Below are 15,050 nucleotides of genomic sequence, written 5' to 3'. Positions count from 1 at the left end.
CAGTTATGATCATGAAATCTTCACGGTCGGGACAAACTTACAGTAGGGGGCTTCCCTGGTGGCGCAGTGGTTGAGAGTCCGCCTGCCGATGCAGGGGACACGGGTTCATGCCCCGGTCCGGGAGGATCCCACATGCTGCGGAGCGGCTGGGCCCGTGGGCCATGGCCGCTGAGCCTGCGCATCCAGAGCCTGTGCTCCACAATGGGAGAGGCCACAACAGTGAGAGGCCCGCGTACCGCAAAAAAAAAAAAAAAACAAAAAAAAAACTTACAGTAGGAGCAGCAGGCCTACAGACTTTGCTACACTTAACCTCCTCCTTCTGGCTGTCGCCTCCCCTAAGAAGGGGAGTTTTGTGGAGTCAGAAAACAGTTCCACTGCTACTAAATATTTGAAGAATGGGTAGCCTTCTTTTACGTAAATAGTTAATTGAAAGATGTGTGTAAATTCCTTCTCTTAAAATGGAGCCCAAATTTAAATTCCTCATGAGCATCACTTTATTACATACGTGCAGATAATCTTCATCATTGAGCCAAGCAGTATACCATGATGACGTTTCTTTCTTGAACAAGTTTCAAACGTATTCCAGGAGTTAATAATTACCTCTTTTTAATTTGCCTATTCTTTTATGTATTTGTTATCGTTTCCCACATACTAGCCAACACGTCTGAACATAATTTTCCTCATGATCAGATATGTTGATTAATCTCTGTTTCTCGCCTCCACCCTGACTCTTTCTTCTGAGGCCCTCTTTCCTTCTGCCTCAGTCTGGCCCAGCCGCTTTCTAGGTCTGCAGTGTGGTTCTGGTCCTGGGAACCACACTGAGTATGCGATTCTCCCTCCCATGTTAGGGTCCTTGTTTTCTGTTTGCACGTGTCCTCCTCTTTCTTGGTTTACTCTCTTACTCTGATGGAGCCTATACTGCTTTGTGTATTAGAGGACATTTCTTGAGACTTAAAATGTTTGAAGGTGTCTATCTTCATACTTGATTGATGATTTGGCTGGGTTTTAAATTACTGGTTTATTACTTTATTTATTTATTTTTGGCTGTGTTGGGTCTTCGTTGCCGCACGCGGGCTTTCTCTAGTTGCGGCCAGCAGGGGCTACTCTTCATTGTGGTGCGTGGGCTTCTCATTGCGGTGGCTTCTCTTGTTGCGGAGCGTGGACTCTAGGCGCACGGGCTTCAGTAGTTGTGGCTCACGGGCTCAGTAGTTGTGGCTCGCGAGCTCTAGAGCGCAGGCTCAGTAGTTGTGGTGCACGGGCGTAGTCGCTCCGCGGCATGTGGGATCTTCCCGGACCAGGGCTCGAACCTGTGTCCCCTGCATTGGCAAGCGGATTCTTAACCACTGCACTACCAGGAAAGCCCCAAATTACTGGTTTATTTTTTCCAAAGAATATACCTTCCTTTTATTGTGGGGGTCAAGCAGGGATCGTCAGGTAGCTGCCAGGAGCAGACGTGGAGACCCATCAGTCTAACTGCTTGTTCTGCAGATTCTCAGCCAGTTGCTTCATTTCCTACCGGATCCTTCATTCCACTTTCATGGTTCCTGGTTCTCTTACTTCCAGAGTCTTTCTGTGAGACGTGTTTTGTGAGACAGATCAGCTTGCTTTTCCTTGGCGTCTCCCTCTATGTACCCTAAGGTTTCAGCTTCCTCTGTATTTTTCCTCTGTACTGCTGAGTCAATTTTGATTCTTCCATGTGCTTTTTATCTTCCGAAAATCTTGGACATTTCTCATCTAGTTTTGTCTTTTTCTCCTTGCAGATTTCTGTGTTCATTTATCTCCTTTTATTTCGGTGGGCTTTTGGGTGAGATCAGAGATGATCACTTATGTTCTATCTCTCAGGCTTAGCCTGAAGTCCTGAGACTTCTCTTAATATACATACCCTTCAAAGCATATGAGACCCTTTGTTCTGTTGAGACGCGCATTTATTTTCTGGAGAGGAGAGTAGGTACACTTGACTTGCTTCCGTGTGTTAACACGCAGTCCTGTAGCATACTCACTGGTTTGCACAGAACCTGTCTGGATTGGTTAGGCTAACTGGCATCTTGGGAAGTCCAAAATAAGCTAAGGAAGATAGACTGTTCCTTGTATGTTCTTACCACTTGATTAACGATACATTTTGTTCATAGTTGTTTTGTAGATGTAGGGAAAAGCTCTCTCAGTTTGTAAGGACTAATAGGTTAAGATGTTGAGGTCAGATCTATTAAAATACGCCTGAATTTCACGAATGTTCTCTTCTCCTGTCCTTGACCCTCAAGTGACAGCACATCTAAATATTCTAGCTCTGTTTTTGATCTCCCTTGTTTTGTTTCTTATTTGAGTGTTCCAAAGATGAGAAGTATATCGATCAAATCTTGAAAAAGTATCCAAAGACAGTTGACTTCATCTGATAGCCTCTGGGTGAGGGAGAAGTAAGCTGAGTTTTTCTCCTTCTTTTAATGTCTCCACTCCTCACTCCACATGGAGAAAAGCACTGTTCCAGTGGTCAAATGGGGCAGGTGATATAAACTGGATGTAAATAAAAGAGTGATTCTGGAAGGGAAGGCTTAAGGTGATAATGCTTTTAATGAAAGCAAACTCTTAAAGGTTCCTTGTTTGAAAAACAAATCAGGAGACTTCTGGTTGAAAAGGTCAGATTGAGGGCTTCCCTGGTGACACAGTGGTTGGGGGTCCGCCTGCCGATGCAGGGGACGCAGGTTCATGCCCCGGTCCGGGAAGATCCCACATGCTGCGGAGCGGCTGGGCCCGTGAGCCATGGCCGCTGAGCCTGCGCATCCGGAGCGTGTGCTCTGCAACGGGAGAGGCCACAACAGTGAGAGGCCCACGTACCGCAAAAAAAAAAAAAAGAAAAGAAAAGGACAGATTGAACATATGATTTATCTCTACTCCCTATATCCCTGGCCCACTCTATGCCACTGAAAGACTAGATAAAAGGCATGAAACCATAGATGACAGCAAATAAGAAATAGCAAGAAAATTTTGGAAGCCATGAGCAGTTAGAGAAATGGCAAGTGACTTAGCAGACCAGAGAGAGCCAAGTGCCTGATGAGGGGGGAGCCAAGACCCTGGCTGATTTGTGCAGAAGAACCTTGGTAAGACTCAGGAATGAGGAGCACTGGATGCGTGGGTCCAGGGGAGTCAGAAAGTAGGAGGCTTAGTTGAAACTCTCAGTCTTGAATATAGCAGATTGCTAAGAGATCCAGACATTTGCTGAAAACCATGAAAGCTATATAGGCTATTATAACAGAGAAAACATCTGCATAATAGGAGTTCCAGAATGTGAAAATAGGGAAAAAGGAGGAATGGAAAATTATTGAGGAAATACTATAGAAAAATCCCCAGAAGGTTGTTAGTCTCTAGATTGAAAGGGTTCGCCAGTTGCCCACTGTGAGTGAGTGAGTGAGTGAATAAATAAACAGAACAGAACACATCACGGCATGCTGTTGTGCAAAGGATAGGTGGGCATCCCAATGTAAGTAGAAGATGACAGAAGGTTCCAGAGAGTTAAAACTGGGCACATTCAAATAATCAGAAATGAGAATGGCATATTGTTGTCAGTAGCAACCCTGCTAGAAGATATTAGAGCATGCCTCCCATATTTACCCTAGAATTCTGTGCTCAGCTAAATTATTGAATAAATAAAAGGGTAGAATAAAGACAGTTTAAGGTATGTAAAGTGTCCAAAAATGTAGTTCCCATGCACTGTTTCTCAGTAAGCTACCAGAAGGTGTGTACCACCAGCACAAGGTGCACATTGAGAAAGAGGAAGACGGGATTTAGGAAACGTAAGACCCCAACGTGGAACTTGCAAGAAAATGGGAAGAGCTATTTCTAAGAGAATTTTTCAGTGAGCATAGAAAGCAGCTAGTCTAGATTGGAGTCAGGAGGACAGAGGGCTCCAGGAGGAGTAGTTTCCAGCAGGGGAAGCCAGCGTGAGGAAGGTTAAAAAAGAAGAAAACAGATACATTACCTCATGTGTTTGAATGTATTGGGAGCACCTTTGTGTTTCTCTCATAGTTTGAGGATGAATTAGTGATAGGAATATAGAAAGCAAAGCAAGCATAAAAACAAAGTAATCACTTCTGCTTCTAGTAATGACACAGCTGGTAATTTTGGACCGCCTCTCCCACTGAGGATAACTGTTAATAGAAAAGCTAGATTAAAAATAAAACGTACATGCTTGAAGGCACCAGGAAGTTAACTAGGTAATGAAGAATAACTGGGCCAGGATCCTGAGGAGACAGAGACCCAGGGAGGTTAGCCCTTGTCTGGCACTGGATTGGCGGTTCTGGAGGAAGATGAATGGTACTTTCAGTGGCCTTTTCAGCTCAGAGGACAGAGGTGGAAATGAAGGGCTTGCCAAGGGCGGGGAACTGGCCCGATGAACTTTCCTCGTTTCTGATTGGGACCCTGAAGGGTGGCACTCTGGAATAAGGGTGACCGGGAAGCCGGCAGGCCCTCTCAGGACTCCACTCAGTTCCACGTCATCTCACTTCCTGAGATTGCGTTGAGGTGATTCTAGATTGTTGCCCCGCAGGCACCGAGCAGAAGCAAACTTAACATTTCTCTGAAGATTTATAATATCATCTTAGGATTGAAATTATTTCTGCAATTTTCAAATTCAGTGTCTGGTATATGGTAAAAAAAAAAAAAAAAAAGGCAGGCAACAGAGAGACATGACAAGAACAAGAACCAGACCCACAGCAGCTCCACATATCAGAGCCACTGGGCACAGATATTGGAATAACTGTGCCTACTATGTGCATAGAGATAAAGGACACACTTTAGAATTTTAGCAGAGAGCTGGGAACTAAACTAAATCCACGTGGATGTTCGAGAACTGAAAAATACAAATTCTGAAATGAGCAGCTCGTTGGATGGGCTTAATAGCCAATTAGACACATCAAAAGAAAAGATTAGAGCCTTTTGGCTCTCTGAGCAGCACCATGGCGTCAGCAAGAACAGGCGTCTTATGAAAGGCGGCCAAAAGGGAGCCAAGAAGAAAGTGGTTGACCCATTTTCTAAGAAAGATTGCTATGATGTGGAAGCACCAGCTATGTTCAATGTAAGAGATATTGGGAAAACACTAGTCATGAGAACTCAGGGAACCAAAATCGCATCTGACGGCCTCAAGTGTTGTGTTTTTGAAGTGAGCCTTGCTGATCTGCAGAATGATGAGTTTGCATTTAGAAAATTCAAGCTAATTACTGAGGATGTTCAGGGCAAAAACTGCCTGAATAATTTCCGTGGCATGGATATTACCCATGACAAAATGTGCTCCCATGGTCAATAAAATGTCAGACCATGATTGAAGCTCACGTTGATGTCAAGACTACCGATGGTTATTTGCTTCATCTATTCTGTGTGGGTTTTACTAAAAAATGCAACAGTCAGATTCGGAAGACCTTTTATGCCCAGCACCAGCAGGTCCGCCAGATCCGCAAGAAGATGAGGGAAATCATGACCCGAGAGGTGCAGACAAATGACTTGAAAGAGGTGGTCGATAAATTGATTCCAGACAGCATTGGAAAAGACATAGAAAAGGCTTGCCAATCTGTTTATCTGCTCCATGATGTCATTGTTAGAAAGGTAAAAATGCTGAAGAAGCCCAAGTTTGAATTGGGAAAACTCATGGAGCTACTTGGTGAAGGTAGTTGTTCTGGAAAAGCTACTGGGGACGAGGCAGGTGCTCGAGTTGAACGAGCTGATGGACATGAGCCAAGGATCTGCTGAAAATTCAGACTTTTAATGGTGACAAATAAAAGATCTTATTTATGAAAAAAAAATTAGAGACTTGGGACATAGGACAGAAGAAAATATCCAGTGTGATGCACGGAGACACACAAAAAGATGAAGATAAAGAAGAGAGGATGAGGGACGTGGAGGATAAAGGGACAAGGTCTAATATCCATGTGGCTGGAGTCACAGAAGGAGAGGAGAGAGGGAGAATGGGGCAGAAACCACATCCATAGAGAGAACGGCTGATAACTTCCCCAAATAACAAAAGACATCAGGCCGTAGATTCAAGGAGCTCTAAATGCCCCAAGCAAGAAAAATAAAAGAAATCCATATGTAGCATATCACAGTATTGTTGGAAAATGAAAGACAAAGAGAAAATCTTAAAATCAGCCAGAGGAAGGAAAAAGGAGAAACAGAAACAATGGAAGCTGGATGACCTGGTGTATTTTCTAAAGTTCTAAAAGAGAAAGCTACCAATCTGGATCTAAGCCCAGTGAAATGTATTTCAAGAAGGAAGGCAATGAAGGTTCTAAAGAAAGCTGAGAAAATTTATTACCAGCAGACCGTCACTATAGGAAACATTAAAAGGGTATTTTTCAGGCAGAGCAAAAACAGTCACAGATGAAAAGTCAGAAATACGGGAAGGCATGAATTAAGAAAAAGTCAACATGTAGGTAAGTGAATATTGACTGTATAAAACAAAAAACTGATGTCTTATGGGTGTGTGTATGTATGTATATATACATCTGAAATCCACGACAAAAATAGCATATGAATTGGGAAGGGGATAAATAGAGTTAATATTCTAAGAAGGTTCTTGCATTGTCTGGGAAAATGGTAAGAATATCAATTAATGTTAGACTCTAAGTCAAGGATGCTTATTGTAATCTAGAGTGGCCACTAAAAGAATAGTAAGAGTGTTTAAAATCCAAGTTAATAGTGAGGAAAGAATGTAATTTAAACAATCACAAAATCCTAAAAAAGGCAAGAAAGAAGAGAGAAATAGACAAATAGAAAGTACGTAGTATTCTAGTAGTAGAAGCTCAAATATATCAGAATTACATTAAGTGAAAAAGAACTATACCCACCAATTAAAAGACGAAAGATTGTCAGATTAACCAAAATAAAACTGGGACAGGAATTGGGGTAGAAGGGATGAGAGAAGGGGAAGGACACTTATCTTCGTTTACCTCTTTTGTATAATTCTGACTTTTGGAACTGTTAATGTTTCCTGTACATCCCTCCAAATCATCAAGGATGGGGGCGGGCAGTGGAGGTTGACCCTAAATTGGAATACAAAAAGAAATATGACACTAACTGTATTTCCAAGAAATAACCATACTAAAGGGATACATACAGATAAGGCCTTGTCTGAGTTACTTCTTTTTGTTTGTTTGTTTGTTTGTTTGTTTTTGCGGTATGCGGGCCTCTCACTGTTGTGGCCTCTCCTGTTACGGAGCACAGGCTCCGACGCGCAGGCTCAGCGGCCATGGCTCACGGGCCTAGCCGCTCCGCAGCATGTGGGATCTTCCCGGACCGGGGCACGAACCCGTGTCCCCTGCATCGGCAGGCGGACTCTCAACCACTGCACCACCAGGGAAGCCCCTGAGTTACTTCTGAATGCAGTATTTTGACTCTGTACCTTCTGGCTAAAGACAAAAAGACTGTAAACACATACTAGATTCTAATAAGTAGGTTTCTTTTACCCAGCAGCATGGGTTAACAATTCTAAAACTACTTTCTCTATATTTTAGGGTTGATCAAATAACTAAGTATAGTGTGAATAATGAGAGCCAGGTTTCTGGGGGAAGGCTAGAATGAATCCCCTGTTTAGAAGTGGGATTGGAGGTATTATGAATTTATGGTTTTTGTTAGATATAGAAATAGACATGGGGTGTGTGTCTATGTGTCTGTTTGTCTGTCCGAGTCTATCTGCTGAGAGGGCCTAGAAGCGATGGCACACTTAGTAGCAACGAGCACACTTAGTACCCAGATTTTGGTTTCTAAATACTCTTCTCCATGAAAAGGTACCAGGGCTCCTTGGAGAAATAGCCGATTCCAAGACTGGGGCTGGGAAAATGTAAGATGCGGCTGAAACATCATCTTGTGGCAGAAAGGAAGTGTTCAAAGAATGATGGGGACATGTCAAGAGGACCTGGGAGCTGGCTTGAAGGGGCTCCTACTGGCCAATCTGGGACACTTTGAGTATCAAAATAAGTAATAATAGAAACAGATTACAAACTGTTGAATAAAATAAGAATGTGTAAAACCAAGCCGATATAAATACATAAATAAGTAATAGAGAAGGGAAAGCTCTTCCATGTAGTTGGGAATGACAGAATTAAAAGATCAGTGTTGGCAACCCTGGAATAATTGATTCAGCAAGTTTGATGAGAAACAGGATATTTACGTAGTCTCAAAGTATCTCCCTGCAATATAAGTATTAATTACAAAGGGAAAATAGTGACTTTACAAGGAAGAAACCTGGCAGACATCAGCATAACTGTGTGATAGAAATTAGCACTCATCATAGTAAGGCAAATAGATGTATTGAGGGACACAGTATCCCTTCTGGACATTTGTCCCCAAAATGTAGAACCTGAACCTGACAAACCCAAATTGAGGGACATTCTAAAACAACAAAAAAATAGCCTTTACTCTTCAAAAAATGTTCAGGTCATGAAAGACAGATTGAAGAACGATTCTAGATGAAAATTGACTAAAGAGATGTGGCCACTGAGTGCAACATGTGATCCTGCATTGAATCCTGGACTAGAAAATGTTTTCTTTTAAAGGACATTTTTTGGACAGTTGGCAAAAATTTGAAAAAGGTCTGTAGGTAAGATTAGATAATAGTATTGTATCCGTGTTAATGTTAAGATTTTTATAATTGTGTCAGGGTTATTTAAGAGAATGTCCTTGTTTTTAGGAAATGTACCCAGAAGTACCTGAGGGATATCAAGTCTGCAACTTACTCTCAAACAGTTTGGAGGCGGGAAAGTGTGTGTGTGTATGGGTGTGTGTGTATGTGTGTGTTGAGAGGAACCTGGAATTTCCTGCCCCCCGCCCCACAGAGAAGGCCCACACCCTTTTCCTCTGTCAGGCAGTTGGGCGGCTGTAGGAGGGAGATCTGGATTGGGGCTGGGTTGCAGCTAGTTAGTTTCCAGTCACCTCTGGTTTCAACCATCTCAAGGGTGAGGTCCGCCCCGTGTGTATTACAGGCCCCTCCCTCTAGCCTGACTTTGGGATCAGCACCACCATTTTACTGTCTACGAAAGCCAGGCTTCTCACCTTGTTTTTCTTCTTTAAAATTATCTTGGCTATTCTTGGCCTCTTGAGTTTCCATTTAAATCTTAGAAGTGACTTGGTAAGTTCCTCAGCTGAGTAACAGAATGGCTCCCATACTTGGCTGTATGTACCTTTAGCTGTGTTGTTTGTCTTCCAGCTTTGCAGAAGAGCTTGTAGATGAAGCTCTGGGGGCCGTGGCTGCTGAATTCCAGGATGTGTGTGAAGATTATGCAGAAGCCGTGTTCACCTCAGAATTCTTGGAGGCGGCTACATAAAGGCTCTCCAAGGCAGGGCCCCCAGTGTCACTGGTGAGGGGGCGGCGCCACCCTTTCTACTAGCCACAGGAAATCTTTTTCCTCAGCTGTCCATCCAGACCCAGAAGGTGCTTCCCACTGAAAGGAAGGAAGTGACAGTGAGGCCATCCTCACTTTGCATCTTCTCATTGTCAGAGCAATGGTTCTGGTAGTTTAGGATGGACTGTGTTATATTTATCAGTGCCCAGGAAACGTGAATCAATTATGACAGTATAATATTTGCTGAATGTATAATTTTCCCATTGAAATACCATGTTCATTACACTGGCTCAGTTTGGTGATCAGAGCGTTTTGAAAGATAACAGATAAGTCTTCACACAGGGATTCAAGTTGCTGTTGATCTGTGGGTGGCCTTGATGCCAGCACAAGTGCAATTACTCTCTGGTCCCATCACCTGGCTCGTGTTTGCTTCTTTGACAGTTTCCTACCAGGACACCTGTCCTGCCGGGTTACAGACTTGTGTCGAGCACAGGACTTAGTTATGCTGCCAAAACTGCTCCATCATTAAAATAGGAACCCAGCAGTTATCTGTGTACAACAATAAACATACATTTCTCTAATTCTCAGTTGCTAGGTGCTTCTTCACATTTTGAGTTCCTCAAGTCTTTTGTCGCTGTGGGTTGACATATTCTGATATACAGAACTCTGAATTCAGAGGAAGTTTGAGGACATCAGGAGAGGCCGGCCTTCTCTGGGGCCTGGTCAGAGGTACAGAGCTCACCCCCCTCTCTGCTGAGGTCACAAGTTGCTATGTTTCCACACCAAAAAGGAGCCTGTGTGGGAGGAGAAAACAGATCTGGGTAGCGTGAAGACCACAGGGTCTCCCCCAAGAAAGGAAGAAACTTTAAGAACCACAATAGCTTGGTCCTCGAACGTCTTATAAGTCATATTTTACCAAGAGAAAAGCCTCTGTGTTTTCAGAAACTCTGGATTCAGAAAAAGAAAAGGAATGTGTATAAAATAAGGCCACTGCCTCGAAAAAGTTTCCCTCACTTTTTTGCCTGGGGCTTGGTGAAAGAAATGTGGAGAACGAGTGACGTGGGACATACCCCCACAGAATAATGTGAATCCTTTTATAGCACATATAGTGTTGTCATCTGGGATTTTTCTCTGAAGTACAAGAATTTCAGGTGATAATTTAAACTGCTTGATCACACTTATTTGTGCAAAATTGATTTTTGTTTAATGTTAATGTTTTCCTGCTTAATTTTATATAAACTCAATTTAAAAGACTTCAAGGGAAATTAAAGGTCCTCTATTTGAGGAGTTATATATGTACACTTGATAGGAGTGTCTGTTATTGATAATTTGTGTGGCAGTTTTTACTGTGCTCATTTTTTAAATAAACTCAATATTTTAAAGTATGTACATGTCGGTTTGAAAAAATTTACATCTCCTTTTTTTTTCCAGGCAAAGTGAAATGTGATTTACAGAAACCACTGAGAATACTTTTATGTTTAATATGAGCGTACTGGATTATTTGCCACCTCGCACCACCCCCAGAAAGAAATAAATGATAATAAAAGCTAACATTTTATTGAGCACATACTATGTACCAGGCATAGCTCTAAATGCCTTCCCTGTATCAACGTACTTAATCCTCATATCTGTGTGTGGTAGATACCATTAATATGCCCATTTTGTAGATGAATCAAATGAGGCACAGAATGGGGAGATAATTTGATCACATAAGCCTGTATTCAGCAGCACCGTGGTCATGGATTCACTTACTCCCATAAAGATAGGTGTCAGAGTTTTGAGAGTTCACTCAAGTGCATCCTCCTGCCTCTTCCTGTGTCCGCTCAACATGTCTTAGACGCTGTTGTCTGGACCAGTCCTTTCCTAAGCACCTCCTGTCCGCTGAAGAGTCAGGTCCAGACTCCTTTGCTTGCAGATCTTTCCAGTATCTCTCCTGCTCCTCCCACCAGCTGGGTCTCCCTGTCTCTGGCTCCTGTGGGTGAGGCTTACACCTACCTCCGTGTCTGCTGTCTACTTTATAGCCCTGGCCCACAGTGAACCTCCTCGGCCAAAGCATTCTCCAAAGATGCAAAAATAAATTGCAAGAAATAAAAACTTTCATTTGAAAATGGAAGTTGAATCCTTAAAATATAAATTTTCCTGTTTATAGCCTTGCAGTTATCCCAGACCTCTAGAATTTTTGCTCTTCATGAGCAAAGGCTGATCCTGTATAGGTTATTCTCTAATCCCCTCCAGTTTTCTCCTGACCTATTCATGCGTTATTTTCAGAAACAGAGAAATGCATGAGTGTAGTATTTCTGCGTTACATAGGCTGTCCCAATGGACGGGCATGCTGAAATTCCTGATCTGTCCAGCTTCCCAGCTTTGGCCCTAGGGGGTCTTACCTGTTTACATGCTTGCCTCTAGTCTGTACAGCTCCTTGAGGGCAAGGCCTCTGCCCAGCATGTAGTTCGTGCTCAGTAAATTCTTTTGAGTTAATGAAAGAAGGAAGGCACACTTTTTCCTGGGGTCGGTTTTGGTTTGCGATGGGGCTTCTATCACATCTCTGCAGAGTCCACAGACATCTCTGTTAATCTTTTGTGACCTGATGTAGGATGTCACCTGTGAGGAGCTGTGCAGATCCCATCTCCGAGGTGCCGATGCATCGGGGATTCCAACTCAGAACTTCCAGAACTGCTGCAGAGTGGGCTTGGCGGGGGCCCAGGGCTCGGCAGAGGGCAGAGGAGTGGATGGGGGACCGCAGCAATGACTTCCTTGATGCCGGGGTCCCTTCCCCCTCTGTCTGCTGGTGCTAGGGGCCAGAGGGGAGGCGGTGAGTAGCATCCTTTCTGCCTCTCCTCCCTCTCTTCCTTTGCTCGCAGTTCCTGCTTTCCTGAAATCGAGGGGAGTGTGTGTGCAGGGAGTGGCCAGCCAGAGGCAGTGCCTGGAGGAGGCGTGAACTGTGCACTGGTGGGTCTGGAAGGCAAGAGTGAGCGTCGGAGCGAAGCCCCCAGGGCCCAGAGGAGAGGAAGGGGCTCTAAGCCCGGTCGGAAAGCTTCCGGTTTTCTCTGTGGTGCCATGTAGGTTTCCTTAACTCTTGAATGTTTCTGAGGAAGTGTTTTAGCAACTTGAGGGAGTGATGAGAATTCCCCGCAAACCCTGTAAATCAGGGGTGTCTGCTCACCACGCACGGGTCACCGCAGGAGCGCCCTTTGGGAGGGCCAGCGGGCTGGAGAGCTCTCGGTTCTGGGGGCTCATGAGAAGCAGCAGGAAGGCAGCGGTGTGACCACTATCTTCCTAAATAGTGGCCTCTCCCATTCGCCTCTGCTGGCTCAGGAGCAGAGACCTCTCATCTGTTTGTTAGTTGTTTGAACCTAATGATGCGGGCTGGCCTGGAAGGGCTTCCACCAGACGTCCTGAGGGCTTCCCTCGGTCGGGGGCCCCAGGGAATCCCATGTCGGCCCCGGGCTGGCTGTCAGGCCCACGTGATCTCAGTCAACTCGTCCGTCAGTGCGGGTCCCACCCTGACCAGGCTCGCAGCTCTGATAATGACTCTGGGCTGGCTGTGTGGCCAGGCCTCCTCTTTGCTTTGCGGCTCCGGTTCTAGGTCCCTCTTGCCAGCCTGCCCAGGGCCCTGTTCCTGTGACAGTGGGCCTGCTCTGCTCTCCCCAGTCTTCCCAGAGCCTCAAGTGTGGCCTCTGACCCTCAGCCTGGAGCAGGGAGCCCCGAAGTTGCCCCCACCCTCTCTGATGAACCCCCTTTATCTGCTGCTCTTCCTAGAGTCCCCTTAGCTGTTTCTGTGCTCCATCTGCCTGGTAACCCTGATCGATTTTTCTTGAACCAAACCTGCTGCCTCTCACCTTTTTTTCTGGCTGACTTTCCATCCACCCAGCGGGACTTTTCTTGTGGCTGAGTCCATCCTTCCCGCCACTGAATCAGACCCCCCACCCGCATGCCCCAGCGGGTGTCCGGAGGTTGGGCTACTCCATGTCCCGACGCCACGAAATGAGTAAGACGCCTGCGCCTCCTACCCTTCTCTGAGCTCCAGCTCTCCCGGGGGCTGACTGAGGGGCTGCTCCCCTCCCATTCTGCTCTGGATCCAAGAGAAGTCACCCTGTCCCAGAGCCCCTCTGTCACAGCCTTTGCCTCCCCAGGCCCTGTCTCCCTTTGCTTCCATTGCAACCCTCCCCCGGGCCCCTCGGCACCCCCTCTGGGTGTGTCTTCGCACCTTGTGCCGTTCCTCGCCCTCCCCTCCCCAGCCTCCCTCCCTGCCCCCTCCCTGGACCAGAAGCATTTCCCTTCTGCTCTGGTTGTCTCCCTGGAATCTTCCATCCACACACTGTTCCTCTGTCTTCCCTTGGGTGGGGGTGAGGTCAGCCTAAGGCCTCCCACTGTGGGCGCCATGCCTGTATCTAGAAGCTTGCTCTGTCTCTATCCACACCCGGCATCCCATTTGGGAATGCGAGAATTCCAGCAGCGTCCAGCTCTTGACACACTGTGATCAGATCCTGGACACTTGGGCTCTGCCATCTACCCCACAGCTGCAGGGTTCCCTAAGCCTGGGCTGAATTACCTAGGAGGCCCCCAGCAGACGATTCCTCGAGATGGCATGGGAGGCTGGGAGTCCAGAGAGCTGGGGAGATGAGGCTGGCCGCCAGCACCTGTGCAGCCACTTGTCTTTATGGCCCCTACAGACCGAGCTCCAGGGCCAGGCTCAGGAGGAAACATGGTTCTCCTTAGCCATGTTTGTCCAACACACTGTTCTTGGAGAGTTACTGAGAGGCCGAGAGAGGTTAAGTGAATATTGGGGGTTTAACCCCATCCCACATCTACTCAGCACTTTACAATTCACAAAACGCCTTTCAATACATTCCCTTCTGTCTTTCAGTCACTGTAGCCACCCTGCATTGTGTACCAGCAGTAACACGGACCGCTTAAGAATGTGAGCCACGAGTTAAAATCTCCTGGGACCTCCATGCCTCAGTTTCCTCATCTGTGAAATGGGGATAACAGTAGTATCCACCCAGGGTTACTGTACGGATTAAGGGAAGTAATCCTTGCAAACATTGAGAAGAGCACCTGGCGGATAGCAAGTGCTCAGCAAGTGTTCACTCTTAGGTTTGTCACTGAGGACTTAGGAGGGGGATGCTTGTGGCTGTTCTCACAGCCTTCTTTGTGAAGTGCTCACCTTGCCTCTTTGCTCTTGTTGTGTTCTTCCTGCCTACAGCCCTGTGTCTCTTCTTGCCTTGCCCTCGAAGCCAAACACTTGGCAACAGTTAGCCATTCCTTTGGCTGCCCTGAGCCACACAGCTGGTTCCCCCTCCAGCTTATCCCGCTGGGCCACCTCAGAGAGATGTCCCTTTTGGCCACGGGACTAACTGCACCGTGGACAGTGGTCCTGTACACTTTGCTCTAGGGCTCCCAGTGCCACCAGAACCTTCTGAACTGGACCACATCCTTAAGGGGCAGGCAGATGAAGTATTACTAGCCTTGGGTTTTTTTGTTGTTGTTGTTTTGTTTTTTGGCTGCGTTGGGTCTTTGCTGCGTGCGGGCTTTCTCTAGTTGCGGCGAGCAGGGGCTACTCTTTGTTGTGGTGCACAGGTTTCTCACTGCAGTGGCTTCTCTTGTTGTGGAGCACGGGCTCTAGGCGCGCGGGCTCAGTCGTTGCGGCTTGCAGGCTCAGTAGTTGTGGCGCACGGGCTTAGCTGCTCCGCGGCATGTGGGATCTTCCCGGACCAGGGCGCGAACCCA

General features: G+C 46.0%; 1 protein-coding gene and 1 pseudogene across 2 annotated transcripts in view; both read left to right on the top strand.

Annotated features, from left to right (window-relative positions):
* Positions 1-10,705, top strand: part of KIAA0753 (KIAA0753 ortholog) — a 59,722-nt gene extending 49,017 nt beyond the window's left edge. For both annotated transcript variants that reach the window (XM_060132826.1, XM_060132827.1), the window contains exon 17: positions 9,185-10,705. In XM_060132826.1, the coding sequence (XP_059988809.1) occupies positions 9,185-9,302 (118 nt within the window). In that variant the 3' untranslated portion in view covers positions 9,303-10,705. The remainder of the gene's footprint in view (positions 1-9,184) is intronic.
* On the top strand, positions 4,862-5,733 carry LOC132511412 (small ribosomal subunit protein eS1-like; annotated as a pseudogene).
* Positions 10,706-15,050: the final 4,345 nt, after the last annotated feature.

The sequence above is a fragment of the Lagenorhynchus albirostris genome, chromosome 20 (genome assembly GCF_949774975.1).
Source record: "Lagenorhynchus albirostris chromosome 20, mLagAlb1.1, whole genome shotgun sequence".
Lineage (NCBI taxonomy): Eukaryota > Metazoa > Chordata > Mammalia > Artiodactyla > Delphinidae > Lagenorhynchus > Lagenorhynchus albirostris.
Note: the sequence above shows the minus strand (reverse complement) of the source record. Positions and strands in the feature narration are given on the sequence as shown.